Source organism: Lissotriton helveticus, chromosome 5_1 (assembly GCF_964261635.1).
Source record: "Lissotriton helveticus chromosome 5_1, aLisHel1.1, whole genome shotgun sequence".
Taxonomy (NCBI): Eukaryota; Metazoa; Chordata; class Amphibia; order Caudata; family Salamandridae; genus Lissotriton; species Lissotriton helveticus.
The window spans coordinates 219,908,952-219,932,873 of NC_136065.1; the positions used below are offsets into that span (position 1 = coordinate 219,908,952).

General features: G+C 45.2%; 1 protein-coding gene across 3 annotated transcripts in view; it reads left to right on the forward strand.

The window, feature by feature from the left end:
• The window catches only part of DPP7 (dipeptidyl peptidase 7), a 1,731,842-nt gene that overhangs the window by 45,529 nt on the left and 1,662,391 nt on the right, over nucleotides 1–23,922 (forward strand). For 2 of the 3 annotated variants that reach the window (XM_078642039.1, XM_078642042.1), the window contains exon 2: nucleotides 12,466–12,605. In XM_078642039.1, coding sequence (XP_078498165.1) covers nucleotides 12,466–12,605 — 140 coding nt within the window. The remainder of the gene's footprint in view (nucleotides 1–12,465; nucleotides 12,606–23,922) is intronic. The other variant, XM_078642041.1, reaches the window with a different exon arrangement.

Below are 23,922 nucleotides of genomic sequence, written 5' to 3' on the forward strand. Positions count from 1 at the left end.
AAGGCTCTCCACGTCACAGCTAATCAATAGCTGAGTGTCTGGGTTGAATGTCAAATCTTCTAGCAAATTCAGAACATCCTTCGTGTCTCTGAGGTAGGTAGACGTCCGTTGCACCATAGGTCTTAAAAAGGCATCAGCGAATTTGGAAACTGGTTCTAACACTGACCCAATACCAGATACAATCGGATGTCCCGGTGGATTGTCCAGACGTTTGTGTATCTTGGGTAAAGTGTACATATACGGTGTGCTTGGGTTCGTTTCACACAGGAATTCCCCTTCTTTCTTCGTAATCCAATCGTGAGCTAAAGCCTCCTCCACCATTGTGTTAATTTTGACTTTTATTCCTTCTGTGGGGTCGTTTTGGAGTACTTCGTAATTGCGCTGGTCTTGTAAGAGTCTTATACATTCATTGTCACATTGTTGCTTTGTTTGGATTACCGTCGCACCGCCCTTATCCGCTGGTTTTATTACCAGCTTGCTGTTGCGACTTAATTCTTGCAATGCCTTGAGCTCCTCAACGGAAACCTTCTGGAACACCCTTTTGTTCGTTGGATCCAGGTCATTAAGGTCTTTCATGACCGCTTTCTCAAAGTGAGAAGTTCGATGGGTAAGGTGTTATCCATTGGAGTGAACCTGGATTTAGGTCTTAGTCCGGTGTCACCCTGCTGGATCTCGTTTTCTTTGCCTTTGAAAAAGACTTGGAGTTTCAGAAGTCTCATGAATTCCTGCACTTCTTTACAAAGTAGGAATTTATCCATATTGGCCGTCGGGACATAGCCTAAGCCTTTTTCCAACACTCTCTTCTGTGCTTCTGAAAGGTTGAAATCCGTGAGATTGACTATTAGGCTCATTTTTGGTTCTTCGATGTCCCCGTCATGCTTCTTGTTGCCATTCTTTGTGGTTCCTCTTCTCCTGTTGTCCAATGAACGGAAGTTCCTCTCCGGTTCCGTCCCTTGTTCCTCCCCTGGAGCGAGCCTAAAAAAGAAGTCTGGTCATAATAGCCATATTCTTGTTGTTGGTATGCCCACGGTGGATAGGGCCCTTGTGGGTGTTGAAAGGGTGGTGGGCCTTTTTGCTGAGGGGGATACATCATCTGTGGTGGATAGTTTGTCTTGTGTCCACCGGCTGGTGTCTTTTTATTTTTTATTTTTCATATTTACTCAATTTGAGCGCTGCACACGAGATTGGATCGTGCTTATAATAAAAACCGCCAGTAGACTGGCTTCTGAACTGAAAGTTGAGATTCAAGCTATCGAAGTACGACTGAAGAGCTATGAGTCCCCAGCCAATCTGAAGAAACACCTAGATGAACTCAATAAGACACTTAACGACTTTGAGACATCGCTCAAATTGAGTAAATATGACAAATTCAAAAAAAGCACCAGCCGGTGGACACACAAAAATATATCCCTATATAAAAGACGATTATAGATCATCACGGGATAATACTACTGATGAGGAGTCATCCGACACTGGATCCAACAGTTCAAACTCGAGCAGAGGCAGAAACCCCAGATATCAGGGCACACGACAGAACTATCGACACCCCAATTATCATGGAGCAAGAGGATGGAACAACTATCCACCACAGATGATGTATCCCCCTCAGCAATATGGCCCACCACCCTTTCAACACCCACAAGGGCCCTATCCACCATGGGCATACCAGCAACAAGAATATGGCTATTATGACCAAACTTCTTCTTTTTTAGGCTCGCGCCAGGGGAGGAACAAGGGACGGAACCGGAGAGGAACCACCGTTCATTCGACAACAGGAGAAGAGGAACCACAAAGAATGGCAACAAGAAGCATGACGTGGACATCAAACAACCAGAAATGAGCCTAATAGTCAATCTCACGGATTTTAACCTTTTAGAAGCACAGAAGAGAGTGTTGGAAAAAGGCTTTGGCTATGTCCTGACGGCCAATACGGATAAATTCCTACGTTGTAAAGAAGTGCAGAAATTCATGAGACGTCTGAAACTTCAAGTCTTTTTCAAAGGCAAAGAAAACGAGATCCAGCAGGGTGACACCGGACTAAGACCTAAATCCAGGTTCACTCCAATGGATAACAGCTTACCCATCGAACTTCTCACTTTTGAGAAAGCGGTCATGAAGGACCTTAATGACCTGGATCCAACGAACAAAAGGGTGTTCCAGAATGTTTCCAGTGAGGAGCGCAAGGCATTGCAAGAACTAAGTAGCAACAGCAACCTGGTAATAAAACCAGCGGATAAGGGCGGTGCGACGGTAATCCAAACAAAGCAACAATACGACAATGAATGTATAAGATTCTTACAAGACCAGCGCAATAACGAAGTACTCCAAAACGACCCCACAGAAGGAATAAAAGTCCAAATTAACACTGGTGGAGGAGGCTTTAGCTCACAATTGGATTACGAAGAAAGAAGGGGAATTCCTGTGTGAAACGAACCCAAGAACACAGTATATGTACACTTTACCCAAGATACACAAACGTCTGAACAATCCACCGGGATGGCCGATTGTATCTGGTATTGGGTCAGTGTTAGAACCAGTTTCCAAATTCGCCGATGCCTTTTTAAGACCTATGGTGCAACGGACGTCTACCTACCTCAGAGACACGAAGGATGTTCTGAATTTGCTAGAAGATTTGACATTCAACCTAGACACTCAGCTATTGATTAGCTGTGACGTGGAGAGCCTTTACACGAGTCTCTCATACAAAGAGACACTCCACATCATTGAGGATGTCCTATTTGAAGTGACTGGGAATACCAAACCCCAAGGAATGTGATTATGGAATGTTGCTCACTGGCACTAAAGGAGAATTTCTTCGAGTACAACGGAACCCTCTATCTACAGAAGCACGGGACCAGCATAGGGAGCACATTTGCTCCCAGTATAGCTGGTCTCTACGTGCACCATCTGGAGACCACCAGAATACTCCATCCCAGGAATCCCTTTAGAAAGAACATAAGAACCTGAAAGAGGTACATTGACGACATCCTCATCATCTGGGATGGTGATGAAAGAACATCTCAACAATTTCTCACTTGGCTCAACCTACAAGATGACTTCCTAAAATTCACAAGCACTAGCTCCAACAGCAATCTTGTATTCCTCGACCGTAACATCTTCCCCAAGGATGGAAGACTAATGACTACTACCCACTTCAAGAGTACATCTAAGAACTGTCTACTTATGTACCAGAGCTTCCACCCGAAACACCTACAGGACAACTTACCTTATGGGCAGTTTCTCCGCCTAGGGCGGAATTGCAATGAGATTGAGAATTTCAAACTTCAGTCCAAAGATCTACGCCTAAAATTGGAAACCCGCCAGTACCCTGAAAGAATAGTAAACCAAGCATACAAGAGGGCACGCAATAATTGCAGAGAGAGCCTCTTGGAAGAAAAAATACGTAAGGAAGATGACAGGAGACCAATATGTATAAATACATACAATACGAACTCCAACCAGGTCACAAAAATAGTGAATAAGCACTGGAAGATCTTGAACAGTGGAGGCCTGCAGATACCAAAACCTATGTTCTCTCACAGAAAGTGAAGGAGCATACGTGACATACTTGTTCACACCAGGCCAAAGACCATGATGAATGATTCCACCAGGAATCCGAACTTAGTCCAGGGCCACCACCCGTGTGGGAAATGCAAAGTTTGCTGTCTAACTAAGAGGAGTAAAAAATTTACATTCCAGAATTAAACGACGTGGGAGCAGAGATGCTTCACGACATGTAACAGCCAAAACGTGGTCTATCTAATCACGTGTCCATGTCATCTAGAGTACGTTGGCGTGACCAGTAGGGCCATCAAGACCAAAATAGGGGAACACAAGAGTACCATCAAGTGCAAAAAAGCAAGCACAAAAATGGCGACGCATTTCCTTGAAAGTGGGCACAGACCCGAGGATATTTCATGGACCATAATTGATCAAGTTGAAAAAGAACACCTCTTCGAAAAAGAACAGAGATGGGTGTTCCGTTTGAATACAAACAAATTGCCTGAACGACGAGATACCATGGGGACAACTGTGATAGGCAATTGAGACTTTTTCAAAAACAAAAATCCCATCTCCTGAACTATTTGTATATCAGCGGTACATCCTGTGAGCACTTGACATAACACGCTAAGTGGGTTCCCTCTGATTCACACACACAGACTTGATCTGCACATACACAATATTGCTGCAGTTGCCCATCTCATTACTGAGCAGTCATGTGGTTCAATACTTATGCTCAAACACTAAATGCCGATTACTAACGCCCTTATCAACCATTGAACCCTCAAACATGCATCGTTTTGTCAAAATTGTTTTTCTTATCGTTTTTAGATATTCAAACTTCTCACATTTATTGCGATAATATGGAGTTTCTAGCAAGGGTCCTTTTACGCCACACATTTAGTCTTAATACTGTGGGTGAATTACATAAGAGACGGCAAAGAACCCCTTTCACCAGGGAAACAGTGGAAGGACTGCATCAGCGCGTCTTTTCCACCGCAGTTTCCACAAGAAAAGGCCATCGTGGGTTAGCGCTCTACCAGTTTCATTCAACCAAGCGAGCTGAGCCGGAGAGGACTAATCTTTTTTCACGCATGGGCGATAACATGACCGTCCTGATTTCCTCGGAGGCGGTCGCTCCTCACGCTGCTCCCTGCCCTGCGAGACTGAGTGGTATCGCAGCGCCCACAGCCAGACTGCTGCCTGCATTGTTTAATTATTGCACACCCTCGTTGTGCTAGATCGCCACATAACGCTATTATTACCTGATCTATTGTGCTGCGCTGCCTTGCCGATTTCACGAGCGCTAATTTGCATAATATCGTGGCGCTAGTCTGCCAAAGCGCGTTGCAACGCTCTGCTTAATTGGGCTGCCTGTATCTTGGTTTTTTGTGCCTGGTTGTGCCTTGTGCCGGTTCCACTGCCATTCACATCACGTTTTTCTCTTCATAGTGTGCCCCAATCCGGTTTCGCTTTTGGGCTGACTGCCATTTTGTGTTTTGTTGTTGTTTGTGCCTCCCTGCCCGGCTCTCCGCCCTGCTCACGCCTCCCAGCTGCTCCTCCCTCGCCCCTCCCCCTCCACTATCCACTTATGACAGATGCTTTTGCGCGCAGCGTTAACGCGCAGCGGACGCGCCCCAAGCACGCTGAAGGTGCGCCAAAGGTAAGCCCGTCTACGCCCGTCCGCGCCTGGACCGCGCCCAGCGTCAGACCCCCTGGTCCACGCAAACCCCACTCCACCCGCGTAACGTACGACGCCGCTACCCTCTCTGCCCTTAACCCCGGACGCACACCACAATGCTGCAAAGCTGCCTCAGGATACACCCAAGGACCCTTCGCCTGTCACTCCTGCAAGTTCGCCTGCATTAAGACCTACACCAAATCCACTAATTCCAAACACAGTTGCGACTCTAACAACCTGAAGTGCATTCTGCTGAACACCCGCTCGGTCCACAGACACGCCACTGAACTTTGGGACCTACTCGACACGGCATCTTCGGACGTCGCCTTCCTTACAGAAACCTTGATGAACACCTCTTCAGCGCCCGACATCGCCATAGCCATCCCGGACGCTTACAAGATCATCCGAAAAGACCGCACCAACCAAACAGGAGGAGGCATCGCCATCGTCCATAAGAACACCATCCGAATAACGACCAGCTCCGACGATAACCTCGCCACCGCCGAACACCTCCACTTCCAGATCCACACCGACCCCAGGACCACACTCAGAGGCACCCTCATCTATAGACCACCAGGAACCCGCTCTCAATTCAACAAAGACATCACGGACTTCATCAGCCCACATGCCCTCAACTCCAAAAACTACATTCTACTGGGTGACCTCAACTTCCACCTGGAAAAGAAAAACAACAGCAACACCACCACCCTTCTGGACAACCTGGCCAACCTCGGACTCAAACAACTTGTTGACACCCCCACCCACCTGGCCGGACACACGCTCGACCCCATCTTCACCTCCAGCAAACACATCTCCTTCGACCACACCACAACTCTCCATTGGACGGACCACAGCTGCGTTCACTTCAGCTACAAAAAGACTACGACCCACAACCACCCACAACCAATTCCTCGAAGAAACTGGAACAAAATCACCGCCGAACATCGCTTAACCAAAACCCTCCTGCCATATTTACACAATGGATCACCCACAGCGCTGACGAACTAGCACCCTTGAAAAAACACCAAATCAAACTAGGTAGCAAAAAGGCCCCGTGGTTCAACGATGACCTTAAGAAATCCAAGAAGTTATGTCGTATTCTCGAGAGAACCTGGAGAAAAAACCCAACCACTAACAACCTGACCACCCTCAAGGCCGCCACCCGCAAACACCACCAACTGATCCGATCCACCAAGAAATCAGCATTCAAGGACCGACTCGACAAAAACGCCCACAACAGCAAGGAACTATTCAATATAGTCAAAGAATTTACCAACCCCACCTCCGGCACGAATGACATCACTCCCTCCCAAGACCTCTGCGACTCCTTATCCTCATTCTTCCACAACAAAATCGCTGACATACATAACAGCTTTGAAAACCAGTCCGAGGAACAGTCCTCTCCACCCACCCCCGAACCAAAACAGAACTCGCACAACCTTCGCGCCTGGAACCCAATCACTACTGAAGACACCATCCGCCTGATGAACTCCATCCATTCAGGATCGCCAAACCACCCATGCCCCCACTACATTTTCAACAAAGCAGACTCCATCATCGCACCCCATCTCCGCGATGTCATCAACTGCTCCTTCAACTCCGCTACCTTCCCAGAAAGCTGGAAACATGCCGAACTCAGCGCCCTACTGAAGAAACCCACAGCAGACCCCTCTGAACTTAAGAACTACCGCCCCATCTCACTCCTCCCATTCCCTGCCAAAGTCATTGAGAAAGCTGTCAACAGTCAGCTCGCCGCCTTCCTGGAATCCAACAATTCCCTTGACACCTCACAATCCGGCTTCCGAGCCAAACACAGCACCGAAACCGCACTCATCGCAGCTACAGACGACATCCGAACGCTACTGGACAACGGAGAAACAGTTGCCCTCTTCCTTCTTGACCTCTCCGCCGCATTCGACACAGTCTGTCACAGCACTCTCATTCAACGCCTCAGCAACACCGGAATACATGGAAAAGCTTTGGACTGGATCATCTCGTTCCTCGACGGGAGAACCCAGAGAGTCCGCCTCCCCCCATTCAAATCAGAGGCCACCGAAGTCATCTGCGGAGTACCACAAGGATCATCACTCAGTCCCACCCTCTTCAACGTTTACATGAGTCCCCTCGCATCCATCGCGCGACAACACAATCTCAACATCATCTCCTACGCAGACGACACCCAGCTGATCCTCTCCCTCACCAAAGACCCAAACACCGCCAAAACTAATCTACACGAAGGAATGAAAGAAGTAGCCGAATGGATGAAGAACAGCCGCTTAAAACTAAACTCGGACAAAACGGAAGTCCTCATCTTAGGATCATCCCCTCTGCCTGGGACGACTCGTGGTGGCCACTGGCCCTAGGTACAGCACCCATACCTACAGACCACGCACGTAACCTGGGATTCATCCTAGATTCCTCCCTCTCGATGACCAAACAAGTCAACGCCGTCTCATCCTCATGCTTCAACGTACTTCGCATGCTCAAAAAAATCTTCCGTTGGATCCCCACCGAAACAAGAAAGACGGTCACCCACGCACTGGTCACTAGCCGACTGGACAACGGAAACACCCTCTACGCCGGAACCACAGCCAAACTACAGAAAAAACTCCAACGCATCCAAAACGCCTCAGCCAGACTCATACTAGACATCCCTCGTCAAGCTCACATTTCCGGCCACCTGAAAGACCTCCACTGGCTCCCCGTCAACAAGAGAATAACGTTCCGTCTCCTCACCCACGCACACAAGGCCATCTACGACCTAGGACCCGAATGCCTCAACACACGTCTGTCCTTCTACACACCCACCCGCCAACTACGATCAACCAATCAAGCCCTCGCCGCAATTCCGCGCATCCACAGATCCACCATGGGAGGAAGATCTTTCTCCTATTTAGCGGCCAAAACCAGGAATTCTCTCCCCACTCACCTCCGCCTTACACAGAACCACCTTTCCTTCAGAAAACAGCTTAAAACCTGGCTATTTGATAAGTAATGCACAACCCTCCCCCAAGCGCCTTGAGACCCTCTGGGTGAGTAGTGTGCTATACGAATTCCTGAACTTGAACTTAACAGATAAATAACCGATCTCTATCATCCCTACCAGAACCCACGGAGCTACAGAGGAGTAGGATTGAGGTAGTCTCTTGTCAGCAGTATCGTAAGTAAGACCAAGATCATGGGTCTTTAAAACATGGTCAAACGTGGAGAACGGGCATGAATATATAACGAACACCCCGAGTGACTTTTGGATGCGCTTTTCTTTTCAGTAAACCGCATGGAATTCCCTTCGATGCAGGCTCATGGGGCACGCTATGTTTGACATATCAGTATGTATAACTACGTTATCTATGCATGCAACAGGCGGCTCCGTGTCTCTTATATTTTAAAAAAACTACCCAGTCAACAACCATATTTACTTCTCTTATAACACCGACTGTTCTCATTAACGAACTCATTAAGTAGAATGTTGCCCCAACTACAACAACAACCCCGTCACCTTCTCGGGGTCGCTAATACTGTAGCTGGGCATGTTGAATGAATGTATTGAGGCATGTGTGTTTATGTGAAAAATTTTGGAGGGTTACCACTTACCCGAGAAATAAGCAATGGAGAAAAATATCACTGTTTTTCCCGATGATGTTACAATAGATAACATATGCTTTGTCACAATGTGACCTACGCAAATATGAAAACATTGAGAACTGTGAACTGAAATACTTGTGCTTTTTCTTTTCTCTCCTTTTTCTTACAGAGACCACAATAGGTCCAATTTGTTTCCTGCTTCACAGTGGGCCAACTCCAGCCCAGAAGCAAAACGAAGTAGCCGATTTTTGCTACTCTGTTTTAGGACTTTAGGCATACCACATAGTTTATAAATAACTGAGTATAATTAGTAGGGACCAGTAGAGGTCCTGAGGAGTAAGCAGGAGGGGACTGCTTACGAAACATGTCATGTCGACCAGGTAGATAGCGTAATACGCTCTACTGAACCCCATTTTAATGTTCCCAGCCAGAGAAGTTAATAAATCATTTATTCTACTAGCCAGGGAATTTTTAATTTGCTCTCACATATTTAGGTCCCTACATTTTTCACTGTCCTCACACCACACATAGCCTATCGTCACAATACTAAGTGCTCCCGCGTAGCTCGTAGGTCGCAGCACGCCCCGCCCCGTAGAGGGACGGGAAGACCCCTATGATGATGCATGACACTAAGGGACTCTTAGTGTGTGAGGGGTATTTTAAAAGCACATAGTGCTCCTCGTTTGCCACCAGCAAAGAGACCCATTCTCACATACCCTAGATAGATAATCACAACAAAAATTTAAGGTTATTCACTTTTTTGCACATTGATAGAATCCTACTGTTTAAGATTCATATATAACAGAACAGTCAAACACATGTCCATTTGACACTTTGCCGCTTAATATAGTTGAAACGCAGTTAAAAAGATAAAAAAAAATAAAATCAATGTTTAAAGGTACAGTCACACACACCTAGAAAGTGCAAGGAGCTTAAAGTGCATAGTCGATCATCTACTAGTTGATACAGCAATGTTAGATATAAAAAGGAAGGGAGCTGGTCCGAGGCTGCCTACATAGCTTAGCACATTCAGCGATTCCAGACAGCCAACCGGTATCTCGCCACAGCAAATACCACTATCCTGGAGCTGTCCGCTCATAAAATCCTAAGTACCCCCATATGCCTCCTAATGCCCAGATTCCTACACTGGGACAAGATCCATTTTTTCCTCTGAAGTGCATTGGCAGGGCAAACCGAGTGTGGGGTATAGTCTCTGAGGGCCCTCTACATGCTGGGCACTTTTCCCCCACATATTGTGCATTTGCCCATTTGGAGCAGAAACCTTTAGTAGGGAGAGACTGGTACCCAAATTGTAAGAACAATTCCCTAGCCAGAGGGAGAGGGTCCTTTAATTGTTTTTTTCAGACACAAGGAGCATTTTAAAGTTGGTAAATTCTGTGATTAGTGTGTGTCCTCTACTACGGATGTTTTTTACAGCTACGCGCTCCCAGTAAGCCAATTTCAAATTACTTTTGGATATATAGTTAGATTCCTCTGGCCTTACTCAAAGTTTCCCCGGCCCCACCTTCCTTAGAATAATTCTAATATGCATGACCCAAGGGATTTTAAGGGCATCAGGCGTGGCCAACAGGTCTCTTAGGGGTTCTCTGTATGCTCCTAGGGCAGGCGAGGTCCAGAGTCTATACCAATAGAGCAAGGGTCTGCACTCTGTTTTCTGAGAGTTTTGCCTAAATGCCATGTAGCGCAACAATTGGGTCAATGGCGAGCTCTTGGGAAGAGCAAAAAGGGACGTGCTCCTCTTTGCCAATTCAAATTGTTTTTCACAGCTGTTTGCTACTTTATCACTTGCTCACTCTCTTTTGCTTTGCTTCTTCCTTGCCTTCTCATTCTTTCCCTCTTTTCTCACTCGTTGTTTGCCACTTTCCCTGACTTTCACACTCTTTCCTTTGCTCATTTTTCTTTGCTTTTCACTTCCTTTGTAACTTTTTGTTGCATATCATACTCCACCTTTGCCCCTTTTGTTTGCTTTTCACACTACATCTTGGCCACTTTTTATTTTCATCCCTACCTTAGCTGCATTTTCTCTGCCTCTTTGGCATCTTGCTGATTCTTTGCTCATTTCTTTTCCTCTTGCACTCAAGTGCTCCTGCCGCTCTTACCTCGTCTTTCTCTTTCCTGCTCTTTGGTTCCCCTTTTCTCTCTTTTCCCCATCAATAGCCTTTTCTGCCTCATTCTGTGACGCACTCCCTTCCAGCTTCCTGCCACTTGCTCAAGCCGCCCTTTGCCCTGAAGCTCCTCCCTTCTACGCGTAGCTAATGGCTGCTACTCCAGAGTCACACCCCTTGCCATAAACCCTTGACACACCTCCCTGTGATGCTGCAATATCAAAGGTGCGTTCTCCTGCACTGCCTGCTGCCTCTTTTGCATCCCCACAACACCTTGCACACAACCGTGCACACCCGTTTCCCAACATACCAGCCTCACACCTCAAATTTTTCCTCCCTGTCCGGCCTACTCCTCAACACCTGCTCCCTCACCATACATGCCACTGAAGTCTTGGACCTGCTTCAAGCCTGCTCACTGGACCTGCTTTTCCTTACAGAAACCTGTTTGACTCCCACGTTGGCTCCAATATCACCACAGCTATCCACCTCTTCACCAAACCTCCATAATAATATCCTAAAAAAAGGACAAAATAAACAAGCTCAAAGGACTTCCCCTCATTCAAAGATTACATCCAATTTTCTGCACTATAGGAAAACACCAACATTTTCATGGAACATCTGATCTTCAAACTCTACATAACATTTCCGTGCTCACAGAGTTATCATCCTATCTGGTGCAGATTATTCTCCGCTCTTTCTCTTCCTCTCCTTCTCTGAAAAAACCTTGATTACCCAGAATAACTTCTCCACCTGCATGACTGAAATCGCACGATAGATGAAAACAAACTCTATCAAGCTCAAAGCAAAGCAGAAGTAGTAATCCTCAGTAAAGGCCCTCGCTGTGGAATTTCACCTGGTGTCCTGCTGAACTCTGACTGACACCCCACCCAGCCACCCATGCAAAGAATTTTGAAATAGTAGTCAAGAATTGGATGGCCATGACCGGTCAAGTGAATGCAATCTCCGCCTCCTGTTTCCACTACTCAAGAAGATCTTTACGTGGCTTCCTATGAACGCCCACTTAAGGCCTCTTCACATAAAAAGCGAACTCTACAGTTCATACATTTTGCAAGAAACTGGTGATCTGGCTCTTCACGTAGGCTCGGGCAAGTCTTGATCGATGGAGCTCCTGCTTGTAGCGTTAAGATACCCTCACAGATGAGTCATGCACTCTACAAATGTACATAAAAGAACCTAACATATGCCTTACCACCAACTGGAAGCTTTAAGTACCTCGCCAAAAGAGTGAACAAGAGTAATTTGCCCTCTGAAATTAACAAATGATTATACTAAACTGGGCACACATTCCATTCAAGCAATGGTACTTGGGTGCAAATAGTCCTGAGGGTATCTGCAAAATGAAAATGTAAAAAAAACTTGTTTCTCTATATTCCCATTAATGTGTTATGTTACTTATTTGGTTTAATATTAGCGTAAATGAGGCATTGAAATAAACCTGTGGCACAAGCAATGGCCCTGATCACTTAGATTTGATCTATGGCATAATATCTTTCCATGCATAAAATGTTTATATGTTATGTTATTTATGTCGGTTTTTTTTCTCTCCCACAGATGAGTACTGGGATAAGTTCCAGGGTCCAATCTTCTTCTACACTGGAAATGAAGTTGATATCTGGGAATGCGCCAAACGCTCAGGTTTCATTGCTGAGTTAGCGGCAACAGTGGGTGCCCTTGTTGTTTTTGCTGAGCATGTGAGAATTAATCTTAATTTTGTTTTATTTCTCAAGGAAATTTGGCTTATGCCTCAATAATAGTGCAGATTTGTTCATTGTCAGTTATTAGCAATAATATCATGATTTTTTTTTTTTAAGGAAATTCGGTATTTCTTACTGGATTGTTTGTCTGAGAGCTGGTCGAAGTGCCAAAGTACAACTTATTTTTAAATAAAACGTGACTAGAAGCCTACCTATGATACGGGCACCGTTATTACAAGTCGAAGCTAACTGAGTAAAATAGGAGCAATTTGTTTTATGTACTGTATTGTTTTTTTTGTGATTATATTTACTTTATATGTGATGTATTGCAGGTTTCATTTTTACGTCTGGTTACCGTCAGTTGTAGTTATTTGTCAAATGTTTTATTAGCATGTTTTTTTTAGTACAGTGGTCTTTGCCACAGTGGTATATTACTTTCTTACTTCATGCTATTGGCTGTTTGGTGCATCTTTCAGCCTCCTATAGTGTGCTTGCATTGCAATGTATATACGACTATTTTACAGCTGAAAAATACTTTCAAAGCTCGCATATTTAAATATTTGTCATGCATATCTGTTATACACTAATCAATACTATAAGAACTCTCCCTCACGACCCATTTATTTATAAGGATCCATATTTCGAATTCCACCAAGGGCACTAACCAATACCAAGAACCATTTGTTTTTTACTTTCTTATTTCCTTTTATTTAGTTATCGTTATATGATCATTTTGAAAAGTGTTTTTCTTTTTTCATTCACTTAATTTTTGTCTTTTAAAATTTATAAAAAAAATATTTTTTCCCAACAATACACAATATTACAAAACATTATTTTTACAATGTAGTATCCACTTCTACTAAATTTTGTACACGTCTGGGTAGAGAAAACATGCAACCAACATCATACATACACACTACATACACATTCTATTCACACAACAAATGTAAATGTAAATGTATAGGCATTTATATAGCGCACTACTTACCCGTAGGGTCCCAAGGCGCTTCGACCGCTGCGAAACCCTTCCTGGCTTCCCTGAGAGATGGTCCCTTAATGGGTATCTCCAGGGTGAGACCAGGCATCCCCGGCGGTCTGGTGGGGCCGTTAGTGAAGATGAGGCAAGCTAATGCCCAGAGTTGCCGAGTGTGAACGCTGATCAGAGTGGGCACCGAGGCGAGAGAATTATCGAGTCCGCTGACCCTGGTCCAGAAACCTGCCGCGCCGGGAATCGAACCCTGGTCCCGGGCCGTCCTCTGCTCTCGGGTCTGCCGCCTCTAACCAGTGAGCCACACTACTTCACACAACACACTCCATCTGCACAAGTTAACACGTTTCAGTTGGTTGTCTAATAATCACAGTTGGTTCGCTACGTTCCGTAGGATTTAACAATAGACTTGGTCAACGTGTTTCGGTGGGATAAGCTATAGTTGAAACCACCTTCTTCAGGACCCGTCAGAGTATTGCATAGAAAACTCTACACCCAGGAGTATTATTTTACTATTTGCCTCTATATTCTCACAATCGGGGAATCTGTACAGAATGTTTCCATATGCTCATAATTACCTCACGACTGTGCTTTATATCTTTTACAGACATCCCATGATTTGATCAAGGGGTGGACACGGGTTGCTTTTCTTTTTAATTTTCATTAACTGTTCACTCTCTTCCAAGTGTATCCTCCTTGTTTATTATATTGACTTCCTCCGCTAGCGTTTTTCTGGAATCAGTCTCCCTTTTCTTTTTTCCTTTTTTTTATAGAGTACTTCTTCTAAACTGCTCGTTGGTCATTGTTTCTTTTAGCTGTGTTCCTTCTCAAAATCCCGTAGCACCGCACACATCCACACTGTCATGACGGTGTGGTCGTGTGCGGTGCTACGGGAGCTACGCACGCAGTTTGGAAGAAGTACTCTATAAAAAAAAAAAAAGGAATAAAGAAAAGGGAGACTGATTCCAGAAAAACGCTAGTGGAGGAAGTCAATATAATAAACAAGGAGGATACACTTGGAAGAGAGTGAACAGTTAAAGAAAATTAAAAAGAAAAGCAACAGTCGTGAAGTAATTATGAGCATATGGAAACATTCTGTACAGATTCCCTGTAGACAACCAACTGAAACGTGTTAACTCGTGCAGATGGAGTGTGTTGTGTGAATAGTATGTGTATGTAGTGTGTATGTATGATGTTGGTTGCATGTTTTCTCTACCCAGGCGTGTACAAAATTTAGTAGAAGTGGATACTACATTGTAAAAATCTTTTTTGTAATATTGTGTATTTTTGGGAAAAAATAATTTTTGTCTGTTTTAAAATTTATGGAAAAAAGAAAAAAATATCAAAATGATCATATAAAGATAACTAAATAAAAAGAAATAAGAAAGTAAAAGAAAAAAATGGTTCTTGGTATTTGTTAGTACCCTTGGTGGAATTCGAGATATGGATCCTTAAAAATGAATGGGTCGTGAGGGAGAGTTCTTATAGTATTGATTGTTGTTGTCCCCTCTTCTCCCTGACCCACAAATTAATTGCTTCAGAGGGGGGTCCCCTTTTTTCCTTTAGTGTATCTTTTATACACTAAGCAAGCCCCCATCTGTTTTATTTTTCAGTGAAGCACTTTTTTTGTTAACATTATTTGGACTTGCTTAGGGGTTGCTCATGTCTTGCTTAGGTGCTGCTCATGTCGAGTTCCTAAAGTCGTATCTTGGCTTGTAAAGATCATTAGTTTTCTCCTTCCAGCTTGCATTTTTTCTTTACCAGCCTCCAGGCATTTAGATTGGTCGATCAGTTATATTAGTAGGCCTAGACAGTGCTTCAATTGACACTCCTCCATTCCATGCGTAAATGATCATGAGCAGGAGGTAGGTACCGATCACACACGGATACTTAATGAAGGAGCATACCGACAAGACTCAATAAAATGATCGGAAATGCTCGGAGACTATTCACATTCAAAACTTGACAATTTCGGAGCATGTTCAGGCTATAAGTGTTTCCTCCCCGAGCATGTAGTAACAGGTTACTTCTTTTGCAGATGCTCTCATGGTGTGGTCTGCTGCTATTGTCAGTCCTAGTTGGCATGGTCACATTGTGAGCATAGGCGGATGATTAACAACTATCCGCGGAGTGTGTGCGCTAATGAGCGGTTTCTTTTGAAGCTGTTTCCATTGCGTTTGCTCTAATCCCGTCTGTACTTGGCATTAGGCATCAAAGAACAAGCATCGATTCGTTTTTCGAGTTGTATGAGTCTGCATAAGGAGCCCTTTCATGCCTAATGATTAGTAGAAGGAGTTAACGAGAATAAGCAGGAAGGAGACTGATCAGAAAGGATACACCACACGAAAGGGCATCCACAGAAGACAGGTTAAACATTTCTGGAAGCACTCTGTGGCAGCCTTGTCCACCGCATGTCTTCTGAGAGCATGCACTGATGTGGCGTCTGGTCTGCTGCCATTTTTGCGTGATCCGGGTATAGGCTGCATATTTTTAGCACAGGCTGATGAGTAGTATTGCGCCTCTGACCATGTGCTAATGGACTGCTTCTTTTGCATATCCTTTATTGTTGTATTTACATCAGTCTACAGCATGGCTGACTAAAGGAAAACCTAATAGGAAAATTCTTGTCAGTGAGCATCATCAGTGATCTGTGGTTTGGAGTCCGCCTCTAGAGTATTTTCTCACCACTGATTTTATGCCAGCCGAAATTGAGCTTTAAGAGGACTTGGACATTATTCACAAACGTATGCCTCATGACAGAGGATGCCCTAAAACACTTTTGAGTTCTCCTAATGGGGAGTGATTCGGTTACGGACCATAGATTGTGCTGATTTCATCGAAAGGGAGCTACAAGATTCTCCCTACAATTGTTCAACCAATGAACGGTCCTTTACTTGAATTTACTTTTTGGTGAAACTGGCGTTTCCCGTATCTTGCTTTAAATTGAAACCCAACTGGTTTAATCAAATTAATACTCGTATGCTAGGTTCTTCACTTGAAGTGATATTTTTCTTGTCTTTTTTTTAGATTTCATCTCTTGTTTTCACATTTAAATGGAACAATAATATACATATTTACACATAGACCTTAATGATGACAATTTACGGGCACAGAAGATAAATGAGAAAGTTAATAGAAAAAAAATGACAATACATTTTATGCATAGACATTTCATATGCAATGAGACTTGACTTCTGTGAAGTTACATATCCTGTATGCTATTGCATGTGTTTGTGCGCAAGTGTCCAACTGGAATTTAATATTGGGAACTGTTTGCCCTGGTGTCCTTGTACACTTTTGTGCTAGAGTAGGGTTCTATGGAGGTCAGCGCATGAATGGATGGATTACTGTATAAGCGACCTTAATTACGCTTTAGTTTATGGTGCCTTTTGTGCTCCAATCACTTGTTCATGGTGACTCTTGGCCTCAGTTTGGAATGTGCCAATGGGTTTCGACCTTCTGGGTTGGACCTAGGAGTTGGTTTGGTGGAAGGTCTTCTGTAGGGCAGTGTGTATTCTGGTAGGACATGTGGTTTGTCTTTAGGAACCATCTGCTTTCCTAAAGTGTTTTCAAGGACCCATCCTAGAAGGTGGTCTTCATGAAGGGTGGTAGGCGTATCATCTTTATTTATTTTATTCTTTTGCTTGTGAGTCGGTGTGTGCCGCCAGGATGCAGTGCTCGTGTTCCTTGCCTTGTCCTCCATTGGCGGCGTCCGTGTTCGCCACTTAGTCTTCGGAGGCTCCTGGAGGTGGTGGCTGTCCTCCGGTGGCTCCTGGTGTCACGATTCGCTCCCTATGTTCTCATGTCCACCACCAGGGGGCTGAACTGTGGGACTCTCCAGTGTTCTAATATGCTTCCTGACACTCCCCTGCATGCATGTCTTGACTTCCAGCCATTTGGACACTATTTGGGAATTGACATCCATTCCCAATCCATGCCGGGTTTTGTGAAAGCCAGCCTGCTTAGACTTAAAGCCAGCCTACTCATGCCTGAAACTCCATTACCCAGAATTCCCTGCTCACTGCTTTGTCTCCACCCCTGCAGGCCAAGGATGGGAGGAGGAATTCAGCTCACTTGTGGCTGGCTGCTGCTAGCCTGCTCACACCAGCTGCATGTGATTACTGTGAGCTCTTTTAAGCCCCAGCTCCCTTCAGGCAAAGGTTGGTCATTGTAGCTGTTTACCGGTGAGACCAAGCCTTTGTTCCAGAGTTCCCTGAGCTTTTGTTATTCTTGTTTCCAGTGTTTCCTGAGCTTTAATTATGCCTTGTTCCTGACCTGCTGCTGTTTTTCCCTGTTCCTGAATTAGCACTGCCTGCAGTGCTACCCTGACCTCATAGCCTTATTATTCCTTGGTCCTGAACTGCAGCAGTTTCCCTTCTCCTGAATTAGCACTGCTTGCAGTGCTACCTTGTTTATCCAGTATTGGGGTATCTTTCATAGATTCACATGCCTGAATCATTCCCCGTCGACGAGGCGGGAGTCCCACGGTAAATAAAAAAGCAGTGCAAAAAGCACTTTGTAGTAGTAGTAGGCCCTAGGAGTAGGCCTGAGGCCTAAATTATAGTAGCCTATCTACCTCATTATGTAAAAAAGACCAAAGTCTTTGCTCCAACCAATCAGCTCACAGCACCCTCCAGAACCCTCTCTGCAGAGCCAGCTCTCCTCAGATTTTCACCGCACGTCGTGGGTGAAGGGAGTCTCCCTGAGCTCTGCTCAGTTTTTTCTTCAGTTTTACTTCTTTTGGATACAAGCTCATACTTCATTTCTCTGACCCAATTAAGGAGGTAATATGACAGAATGGCAGTAATCAAGGTAATAGACCATGATTTATGTCTAACCTTTTCCTCACTAACTCTCACGTTCTGAGAGATGAGGCCGCTTTGGGTCAGAGACTTTTACCGGCCACTTCTGAGGAGGATGAGGAGAGGTAGAAAGGAGAAGTCGCGCCAGGAGCCTACTGAGGGCGCGCCTAAAAACCTGCCACTTCTGAGGAGGATGTGGTGAGGTCGAAGGGAGAAGTCGCGCTACTGAGGGCGCGCATCAATGCCATAAGATTCACCTTGAGTCTTTATAGGCACTTCTCACAGAGGATACAACTCCCTTTTTTCATCCCTGACACTACATCAGGGAAGCCCTCTTAACCGGACATTAGCAGTGTATACCAAATATCTCCATGTCTAATATTACTGCCTCACCAAAATGATCCTCATCTACGATGATCGTCGACGACGGCCTCTACCTCGATGGTCGTCGACGATGGCCTCTTCTACGAGGGTTGTTGACGACTGCCTCATCTACGGTGGTCGTCGACGACCGCCTCGTCTACGACGGTCGTCGACGTTGATGACGAGCCTCGTCTACGACGGTCGTCGACGACGGGCCTCGTCTACGACGGTCGTCGACGACGAGCCTCGTCTACGACGGTCGACGACGACGAGCCTCGTCGACGACGGGCCTCGTCTACGACGGTCGTCGACGACGGGCCTCGGCTACGACGGGCCTCGGCTACGACGGGCCTCGGCTACGACGGTCGTCGACGACGGGCCTCGGCTACGACGGGCCTCGGCTACGACGGGCCTCGGCTACGACGGGCCTCGTCGACGACGGGCCTCGTCGACGACGGGCCTCGTCTACGATGGGCCTCGTCTACGACGGTCGTCGACGACGGCCGCACATTGCTGACGGCCTCATATCTGACTTCTGATCTTTGATACTGTCATCTACAATGGCAATGCCTAGCTACGACGGACGTCTATGACAGCTTTATCAAAGGAAGCTTCATATACATATGGCCTCATTTGTGCATGGTCTATACTACACATGGCTCCATCTATGCATGGTATCATCTATGGCTGACCATCATTCAATTGCCTCATCTATGAGTGCCTCATCTACGGAGGATGTCACCAATTTTAAACTCATCTATGATGGTATTGTTATGACTGTCTTCTAGGACAGCATCATTCACTAACAATGGCCACGTTTACCAATGGGCACGTTTACCACCAATGGCCTCGTCTACCAATGGCTTCCTCTGTAAAGGGCTTGCTCGTATAATGGCCTTGTATGACAATGGCCTTGTATGACAATGGCCTTGTCTTACAATGGCCTTGTCTACCAATGACCTAGTCTATCAATGTCTGTCTATTAATGGTTTTATCTACCAATGGCCTCATCTCCTGATGATCTCATCTACCAATGGCCGCTTCTACTGATGGCCTCATCTACGAAGGGTAAATGGCCCCATTTGTTACCCTCATCTACGGATGCCCTCACTTATGAATGCCTCATCTTCAATGGCATTGTATATGGCTGTCGTCTGACAGCCTCGTTTGGAAGGGTTGCTCATGACGGTCATCTATGACGTCGTGCTAGTCTGCAATTCCCCGCTTGCATGACCATGTCTATGACAGTCTATCATGAGATTGGCTGAGATGGATTCAGCGGTAAGAGCATCATGTATATTCTTAACGTAGTGGGCAACAGCTAGATTTTCACTGCCAACTACAGGCAAACAGAATATATCCTTCATGGTTTCGAGGAGGTATGCATCACGAGAGTGTTCCGTATAATGGACTAAGTCTATTCCAGCAGTTTTTCTGCGCATAGAATAGAAATAATGTGTACCTACTAGCAGACCATCTAATCTGATAGGCCACCGTTCGACCGGATTCATTAACTTCACAGACTGCTCATTAGCAATCTAAAATCCTGCAATACCTATCTCCACACCGCCTTACAAAGAAGGATGTCGTCTGAACCTTATAAAAATATATATATATATATATATAAAAATAATTTCTTTACTTTGGCAGTGGCCTCTAGTAGAGCTGACAATCTTTTATCCTTGATCGGTTTCTATGATCGTCCAATGTGGTTGGACATAGCGAATTTCAATGACCTCATTCCTGAGGACCGAAAGCGGGATGCAGGAAAGATTCTGTTGGAAGGTGCACGCCAGGAATGGCTTAAAGCCGCTACCTTCGGCCCTGAGCGAAGTTTCTAGGCATGGCCTATGATGAAGAGTTGTTGGTTTGCTAAACATTTGAATGAAGCCCCCTTAGTTATAAAACCGGGCACTGATAATGCACGATCATTAAACACCCTTTAATATGGGCGCGGATCTTTCAGAGAAGCGTGATAAAGGGGTTTTCATCAAGAGGAAGATACCAAAACCAATCGGATGAACAGTATTAATCTCTGTACAGCCTTGCAGCCAGGCATCTTTCCGTAGATAGTCTGTCTACTTTCTCCCGTCACGAACGAGATTTCAGTATCCAGACTGAGACACTAACAGGAGGCCATGATCACCACAAGGTTCCAATCATTTTATCCTTTTCTCGCGTGGTCCCGAAGGTTTCAGGTTTTTGTTTCCAAGCAACAAGGAACTATATCGGACCAATGTGTTCTAAACCTAGTAACCAATGGCCACTCCCTAGAATTCATCAATCAGCCATATACTACTCCTCCCAGTGGTCCCCCCTCCCCCTCGTTTTCACAACGATTATGTTATTTAAACAAAGGATATTTTATGGCTTCTCTGGATGGAGAGGGTGCGAATTTCCACATACTTGTCCACCCCAAACAGCACGAATATTTTCGCTTTCACACGGCTGGCGCCCATTATAGGTGCGTAGTGCTCCCGTTTGGGCTGAGTCGTCACCAAGAGCCTTTCACAAAGTACTTGGTACTAGTGGCAGCAACGTTGAGATCTTGAGGAATGCACGTGTTCCCCTGCCTAGACGATGGGCTGCTTAAAGGTCCTTCTGAACACGAAATCAGGATTGCCACAGTAGATTTACCCATCTCATTTTTTCTCTGGGGCTGATTCTCAACGACAGCATATTGCAGTTAGGTCCTCTCCAAGTAAATGTATTTTCTCGGAGCAGGTTTAGACACAATCCACAACAAAGCATTCTTGTCACACGACCACCAGTTGTGTTTTCAAAAATGGGCAAGGTTCACTTCATAAGGTCAGTTTCAGTTCAAATGTTTGTTTCGTTCCTGAAGATGTGCTCTTCAGCGATACATCTCATACTATTGGCATGGCTCAAAATGACACCTTTTCAGATAGAACTACAGTTTGAAGATCAATAACCAATGGGTTTGTTCGACGATACCATCAAGGTTACGCCGTGCATGATCAATCCTGTACATTGCTGGTCGCAGACAGAGAATATTGCCCAGGGTCGCACGTTCCTGCAAACCGTTCCAGGTTTTGTTTTAACGATGGATGCCTCCATGGAAGGATGGGGAGGTCATCGGCAGGATTTGCAGAATTCAAGGAACATAATCTCAAAGACAACGACAACAGCAGATCAACAGGCTTGAGCTCCGCATTGCTGTTCTGCCCCCCCAAGCATTTCGCTTGAGGGTTTGTCTGTGCCAGTACAGACCGCAAACACCATCCGCATGTCTTATATCAATACACAAGGAGAAACTGCATCTGCTATACTCTCGCAAGAGGTTTAGGAATTGTGCGAAGGAGTTGCATTGCACAAGATGTCTTGAGAGCCGAACACGTCGGGGCTCTCCACAATGCTCTGAGCATGTCTCAGCCAGACTGTCACGAGTGGACGCCGGGAAAGGGACAGGTGCACCCAGTTTTTCCAAGTTTGGGTTACTCTGGCAAGGGATCCATTTGCATTCAGAGAAAACAAGGACGGCCGATTTTATGCCAGCAGGTTTCCTTACCAGGAATCAAGAGGCAATGCCCTGTACATGCAAGGGTCAGGGGTTTGTGCATATGAGTTTTCCCCCAATACCATCGGTTTCGAAGGTGTTCTGCAAGATGAAGCTGCAATGTTACCATCTGATTCCGATTGCACCCTGTTGGCCAATATTGGTTCTCGGAACTTCTGCTATTGTTTATAGACAAGCCCATTCGGCTGCGGCTTGGGCCTACGATATTGTCAGGGGACGGAGATCAAGTGGTTCGTCCGGATCCACAGTCATTACTATTGCACGCACAGCTTATCATTTGTTAGAGTTCAAGGGCATCAACGTTTCAAAGAACTGTTGTGAAATTTTGGCCAATTCTCGTGCCCGAGGCACAATCAAGGCTCATCGCCTCAAATGGAAGCGATTTTGAGGTTTGTGTGAGGTGATAGCAATTCACTCAATTACAGTTACTGCAGAACAAGTTCTCCATTATCTGCTCTTCTAGCCAAGTCTGGGCTTAGTTTTTTCTTCAACAAACAAAATGCGTCTTGCTGTTCTTTCCAGAATTAGGAAATGTTAAAAATTTTCTTTTTTCTGCTCTTCGACGCTTGTCAGACAGTTTATGAAAGGGCTTTTCCGAGCCTTTCTCTCCAGTGCGAGCACCCTCCCAGAGTGAGCACTCTGCATTGCTAGTGCGGTTAATGCAGTGTACATTTGAGCTGATCCATAAACCAGCTCTCAGATTCCTCACCTGGAAGGTTGCCCATTTACTAGTTCTTACTTCGGAAAAAAAGGGTTCGTGAAATCTAAGCTTTCACTATAAGGAACACCTCACTTTTACATTTTCCTCGGAACTATGTCACCCTTGGGTCGAATCCTGGGTTCATTTCTAGGGTACCGACACAATTTCACTCTAACGAACCGGTAAGATTAAGGACATGCATGTTTTCTTTCCAAATCCTTCAACCCCAGCGGACAGAACATTGCATTCTTTAGACATCAAAGATGCTTAAACTTCTACTCCAGAGAACCAAGACTTTTAGAAAATCAGATCATCTGTTTGTGACTTATGGCTAGATTGCATTGGGTATAGCGGTCACTAAAGCTACGTTTTCTAGAGGGATGGCCTCTGCCATCCAGTTCTGTCCCATCAAAGCTAACCGACCATTGACAAGGTCTGTTCGATCTCATTCCACAAGAGCTGTGGCAGCATCTGCAGCTTTGTTTGCAGGGGTGACGCTTGAAAACATTTGCCGTGCTGCGACATGGAAGAATGTCCACACGTTTACAAAACATTACTGCCTACAATCAGCAAATCAGAATGATGCGGCAGTGGGCCAAACCGTTTTTGCGCCACATGTTTCCATAGGAATACATTCAGGTTCTAACGTTGGCTTATTTCTTAAAAAGTATATACAATTCAAGTTGTTGTTTATAATATACAGACATGTGTTATCATATACTGAGTTTCTATGATACTAAGGTTCCTTTCCTGTAGGAAATTGCATGATTTCTATGTTGGTTCGGAAGATGACTTGTTAATAGGTCAATCTCTAGCCGATTGTTGGTTGTTCACGGTACATTCATGGGGGTGCACTACAATAAGTCTCCCACCATCCGCAACCGACTTTGCCAGGTTTACTGCTTGCTATTCTGATTCAGGCA